Source organism: Sorghum bicolor, chromosome 7 (genome assembly GCF_000003195.3).
Source record: "Sorghum bicolor cultivar BTx623 chromosome 7, Sorghum_bicolor_NCBIv3, whole genome shotgun sequence".
NCBI classification, from domain to species: Eukaryota; Viridiplantae; Streptophyta; class Magnoliopsida; order Poales; family Poaceae; genus Sorghum; species Sorghum bicolor.
The window spans coordinates 8,015,219-8,021,740 of record NC_012876.2 but is presented as its reverse complement, the minus strand read 5'-3'; the positions used below and the strand labels follow the sequence as shown (position 1 = coordinate 8,021,740).

Here is a 6,522-nt window from a genome sequence, read left to right as displayed (position 1 = left end):
AGCTTGCTACCGTCACGTAGTTTAGGTGCTCGTGGAAATGTCCATTCAAGCAATTATATACAATATATCAGTTATACTGATGATTTCAAAAAAAAAAATACAATCATGTTCATCTTATTTAAGTGTGATCTGTTTTTTATCAATTAGGAACACAATAGTTATAAAAAAAGTGTTTACAATTGATTTAAGCTATATACACAACATTAAATAGTGTGTAAACAGTGAAAGAGATGTCCTTGTATGACTTGTCTTTTTAGCTATCTCTATATATTATATTCAAGGCACACACAGTGTGATATGAGTTGTTCATGTCCTTTGGGTGCCAGCGAAAAAGAGGAAATTGTCATGCAGATAAAATACAGTGGCGTAAATTTGTTGCTCCAGTCATAACTCATCACAAGCAATAAACTGAGTGTAATAAAAGGGGGCGAAAAAAAAAAAATCACCCAACAGCAGCTCATTCCACCGCCCATCTCACAGCCCAGCCCAGCCCAGTCCAGCCCAGCCGCCGCGAATCCGTGTTCATCTGCCCCACTCGATCGGCAACCGCACGCGCCGACCCTCCGCTTCCCACCAAAAACCCTAGCCATCCCAGGTTCCTCAGGCCGCATCGCCGCCGACCACCGACCGCCGACGATGCCTCCCAAGGCCAAGAAGGACGCCGCGCCGGCTGAGCGCCCCATCCTCGGCCGCTTCTCCTCCCACCTCAAGATCGGGATCGTAAGCCCAATTCCATTCCCCTCCCCTCCCACGCACACTCCCCTCCCCCTAGTTCTACTCGTAGCCGCTGGGAGTTGCTGGATCTCGTACCAGTTCTGGGGCACCTCGAATGGAACGAGCGAGCACAGCGCGGCTGGGGCTACCGGGGGGGTTTGGAAATTTTAAGGGCCTTCATTTGGTAGGCGTCGTCCGTGCTCGCCTGACGTGCTGGGTAGTATCTAGGGGCTCTCTGAGCTAATGAGTTGTGGATGCTTGAATGTGAGCGTTAGGTTGTGATTTCGTGGTTAATTGATTCGAGGCACGCGGTACGCGTGCTGCCCCTGGTGCACGGAGTTATTCGTTTCGGAGGCTCGGGTTGTTGTTGGTACGGATTTGCCTGATCCTGCTATCGTGTTGTTCCTTGGAAGTTGGATAGTGAGTGCCAGGTGTGATCGAATTGTTATTATTGGTTTTTGTGCCTCTTGTTGTTTTTACTTATGGTTGTTATAAGGATATGACTTGGCATAATAGCACTGATACATGTTTTTGCTGTGTGCACGTAGCATATATCTGGCAGTAATTCTGTATGTTTCTCTTTTAGCTATCGTGGTGCTGTACTGCTTGCTTTAGTGGCATGTTAGAGGCCTAGCACATTTGTGAGTCTTATATACTCGGTCCGATCTGAATTATAGTTCACTTTAGCTTCATCCTAACTTTAACCAAGTCACAGAAAAATGCATCAAATTAGTTTCATTAATATATCTTGGTAGTGCATTTATTTGAACTTGTTTCCAAAAACTTGACGAAAGTTAGAGATGTTTGATTTGACTTATGATGACAAAGCTAAAGTCAGCTATTGTTTTGGAATGGAGGGAGTAGTATACTATCATAGCTTCACGAATCACAATGCCCTACCTTTGGATTGCACGTGTTGATCGCTCTTTAAGCTACAAATGGTTCAATTATTTGGTCACTCTGCGCTGAGTGCTGACTATGCACCAAGTTTCATGGTCAAATGTAATTAGCTCGGTGGCAAAATTACATTTGTATTTGGCTATAATCCTATCACCGGCCATTTGATTCATTCATGTTTGTCACTGATAAGATGGCAATGTAAGTCAGTAAGATGAGGCCTAATTCAGTATTCGGATTGATGTTTCTGCAGGTTGGGTTGCCAAATGTTGGCAAATCAACTTTTTTCAACATAGTAACAAAGTTGGCAATCCCAGCTGAGAATTTCCCTTTCTGTACCATCGAACCAAATGAGGCGCGTGTGAATGTTCCAGATGAACGGTTTGATTGGCTTTGCAAACTTTACAAGCCAAAGAGTGAGGTTTGTTTCTTAAGCCCCTACAGTTGCTATTGATTTTGTTTGAATTTGACAAGTTTTGAAAAATTTTGTGCAGGTGCCTGCATATCTGGAAGTAACTGACATAGCTGGGCTTATTAGGGGTGCTCACGCTGGGGATGGTCTGGGCAATGCATTCCTCTCACATATACGTGCTGTTGATGGAATCTTTCATGTCCTAAGTATGTTTTTATTTTAGTGTTGTTAATGTTGGTATTTAGTATTCGAACAATTATTATGCATTATTTTAATCATCTACTGCCGTGTTGCAGATCATGCATTTGGTTTTTAAGATGCCATCAGTCTTATAGTTGTTCAATTGATCTAATGCTTCTTTAGTCTGTACATATAAACTAGAAGTTTCCTCTGATATTAAGTGAAAATAGGGCTTACCATATTACTTCCTTTCGTGGCAAACATCTGTGATTAATTAATGAGTGATAGTCATAGAAGCTGGCAACTGTATATTCTTATCAATATATATGTTATTTATTCACAACATATGCATAGCTGTTGAATAATTGGTTTTGCATCCTTTCCCTTTTTGTTTCTTGTTGTGTGCTGATACCTTGTAATTGTTACTAGTAACTTTGTATTCCAGATAAAAAAATGATAAGTATTTTGTAGTTCTAATGGACGCCAAAATGACTAGTCCATGTAATTCACTTCTCAAATTTATAGCAAGGTTTAGTTACTAACTAATTAATTACACGTCGTTTTGTTGTATCTTTATTAACTAATCAAGTGTTGCATATGGTTTTCAGGAGCATTTGAAGACCCAGAAATTACACATGTTGATGACACAGTAGATCCTGTTAGAGACATGGAAACTATTAGTGAAGAACTCAGACTAAAGGTTTCATTGAATTTTGTTGATTTGCTGTACGACATTTAAATCTTCTTTTGACAATGTTCTATTCTATTTTCTGTTCAGGATATAGAGTTCATGAAAAAGAAACTTGAGGACCTTGATAAGTCAATGAAGAGAAGTAATGATAAGCAGCTCAAAGTTGAGCATGAATTATGTGAGAGGGTGCGGCATCAATTACTTCAATTCTTCCACATAACTATGGGTCTTTTATAGCAGCCTTAATAAATAATGATTGAAAATGAAAATTCTTTATCAGTAACTTATGTTCCTTCCCTTCACTGGACAGGTCGTAGCCCATCTTGAGGAAGGGAAAGATGTCCGTTTAGGAGATTGGAAAGCTGCTGACATTGAGATCTTGAATACTTTCCAGCTACTTTCAGCTAAGCCAGTTGTATATTTGGTATGAATTTCATCTTTCTCTGCACCCATTGTATTAGTCAATAGTCTACCATGAGAAACTTTGAAGTTGAATCCATGGTTTTTAGCTTGGACTGGTGTCATATTGGGTTCAGGAAAAAGATTTTTTTTATGGTTGAACATGTTTTGTTGTAACCAACCTTCCTGCATGCACTCTGTTCTGTTTCCTTGTGATTATATTTCTGGTGCTGTTTGTATTGGAGCTGTTACTCGATACCAGTATTAGTTCCGTAGTTTTCCTTGAATGGTTCCATAATAATTATCCTTGTATGATGCATTATCCATTATGAAATAGATTTATTTATACATGTGTAGTAAGTAGTAACAAAAGAAAATGTATTTTTTTTTTCCATTTGTGGAACCAACCAAATTCAACCAAATCAGTTTAAATTAACCATTTGACCCTTCATAATAATTGAATCTGAAATGAATAGGTACAGTTTGTACTGTAGATGGCCTTTTACAATGGCTTGGCTGACCATTAAATGACTAGGGAGCTGTACCAATTTGTTTTTTGTGCAGGTGAATATGAGTGAGAAGGACTTCCAGAGAAAAAAGAACAAGTTTCTACCCAAGATACATGCCTGGTATTGTTTCTCGAGGACTGTTTTTTCAAAGTGCTAGTTTTTGTCATCCAAGTGACAAATCCTATATTCTTGGCATTTGTTGCATAACCAAATGACTCTTTTAAAATTTGGATCTTGCTTTCTGGTAGAGATTGCTCCACATTGGCAAGTTGGTCTCGCATCAGCTGCTAGTTTAGAGCCACATCATATCTGCAAATGCAACTTAGATTTAAGAAAGCAATTTGGTTCATGGTGGATTGCAATTTTCTTATGTTAGATCTTAGTCAAGTTATATCTGTTATAAAGCCACTTTACTGGTCCAACAATATGATATATAAAGTAATGTATGTTATGTGTTTGCTGTTATTATATCACACATGAGCTGATATACCTATTTTTCATCAGGGTGCAGGAACATGGTGGTGAAACCATACTTCCTTTCAGCTGTGCTTTTGAACAGAAACTAGTGGATATGCCAGAAGATGAAGCTGCCAAATATTGTGCCGAAAACCAGATAACAAGGCAAGTTAATTCACACTTCTGATACTGGAGGTGGTTAGTTTTGTCATGCTAAGTGTTTCTAATGATGCTACGGACCTATGTCATGAAGTGACAGGTTCTACTAGGACATACTAACATCTCAAAATACATGTATGTTATTTCTATGATTTACAAAATTCAAAATTTGAGAAGCTGGAATATTCATCTCTAATACAAATATCATGTTGAATTAATTCTTCTATACAAGGCGAATATTTGTGAAAGAAAAAACATTTTTCTGTCAATTGTTTGACAACTTTCTAAGTTCTCATTGGTTCTAAATTTCACCTAAAATGTTATCTATTATGCCTTGCAGCATGATCCCAAAAATCATCAAGACTGGTTTTGCAGCAATTCATCTGATATACTTTTTCACCGCTGGTCCTGATGAGGTACTTGTTCTTTTCAGTGCAGCATAATCTATCCTTTTGTTATGTGTTGCTAAAACTGTAAAAGAAATAGTAATACAAAGGTGCCTATCTTTTATTGTAGTATGCTTCATGTGCTTTTCATTGAACTTTAGTAATTTCTTTCACTATTTTGAATATTTTTGAAAAGTTGTGCAAATAGTTGAAGTTGAAAGATCATTTCTATGTGCACTTTTCCAGTAAGAGAATGTGATTTGAATTAGCTGGTTGTGAATCTTTGTTCAGGTAAAGTGTTGGCAGATCAGACGTCAGACTAAAGCTCCTCAAGCTGCTGGTGCAATTCACACTGATTTCGAAAGGGGCTTTATATGTGCTGAGGTAACCTCAGCTATTTTAAGTAGCTGATGTAGTTGTTAACTATTGTGATTTGCATCAGCTATTGGTTAAGCGGGACCAGATTTTGGATAGCTGTCCTACTTGATGACCATTTTGATTGTTTGTGAATCTAGATGCTCTTAGAGTTACTCAAATTGACTTCTTGGTAATCATGTCTATGATATCCATTGTTTATCAGCAACCCCTCCATTTTTTGATGTCCATACTTGTGCACACTTTTAGTATGGAAAAATACAAGATAATACATGCCCATTTAAAAGTCAGCAATGGGCCAATTATCTGATTTGAATCTTGTAGCATTTATGTATATACTATAAATGAGGTATGGCTGTGGCCATAGGAGCACTTAATAATATGTGATTGCAGGCTGTCTTCTAGAAAACATATAGCATCCAATTCCTGTTGACAATTTTTCTTTTACATTGTCATTATAAATTGGATGTATGCTGATGAGGCCAGTCTTTTGGCATTGTTTACTCTAGCTCTTTTCATGTTTGAACAGTTTCATATATGATTGTTACTTCTACGTTTGTGGTTCAGGTAATGAAGTTTGAAGATCTGAAAGAACTGGGAAGTGAATCTGCTGTTAAGGTATATGCCCCCCTCCCCCCCCCAGGACATTGCATTCTTGTTAAGCGCCTGTTTTGAGTTTTGACTTGAATTTCGAATGTGCGTACTGTAGGCTGCTGGAAAATACAAGCAGGAGGGGAAAACCTATGTGGTTCAGGACGGGGACATCATCTTTTTCAAATTCAACGTGTCTGGTGGCGGGAAGAAGTAAAAAAAATGTATGAAGATGATACTAGCATCAACAGTGTATTACATCTTACCCCGAATTTCTCGTTCAACAGTGTGTTACATCTTGCCCCCAATTTCTACATTTTTGAGGTCGCTAGCCAGTAGCCAAGTTCCGGTGATGCAAGCTTGTACAACGAGGCTCCAGACTGTTGAAGGATTGTATTGAAATAACATGCACGGTTGTATATCTTATGCTTGAGCTCTCGCTGTTACCAAAGCTTATAATCGTCTCAGTTCTGTGGTTCGCTTTTGCCTTGTTTATTGTGTGTAAGCTGGTCTAACTGCAAATGATTTTCCTCTCAAAAGAAGACTATCATCTTCGTATGACAAGCAAATTTAAGCAAGGTTCTAGTTGGAAATCGAAGCATTTTGTTCTGTTCCCTTGAGATCCTGGGCTTTGGAACTGATGGTGTATTTTGATAACCACAACAAATTTATCAGTGGTCGGTGCACGCTTTTTTTTTAACAAGCGCCACTGCCGTATGAGGTGCTTCAGGATGCCGCGGTGGTCGGAGGCCG

At 38.7% G+C, this 6,522-nt stretch overlaps 1 protein-coding gene across 1 annotated transcript; it reads left to right on the top strand.

Annotated features, from left to right (window-relative positions):
• LOC8085029 (obg-like ATPase 1) lies at window positions 535-6,251 on the top strand. Its single transcript, XM_002445146.2, has 12 exons — window positions 535-720; window positions 1,865-2,032; window positions 2,106-2,229; window positions 2,812-2,903; window positions 2,982-3,080; window positions 3,205-3,318; window positions 3,858-3,922; window positions 4,307-4,423; window positions 4,758-4,833; window positions 5,095-5,187; window positions 5,746-5,796; window positions 5,888-6,251. Exons 1-12 carry the CDS (start codon window positions 637-639, stop codon window positions 5,984-5,986), a joined length of 1,182 nt encoding a protein of 393 aa, XP_002445191.1. The 5' UTR covers window positions 535-636; the 3' UTR covers window positions 5,987-6,251.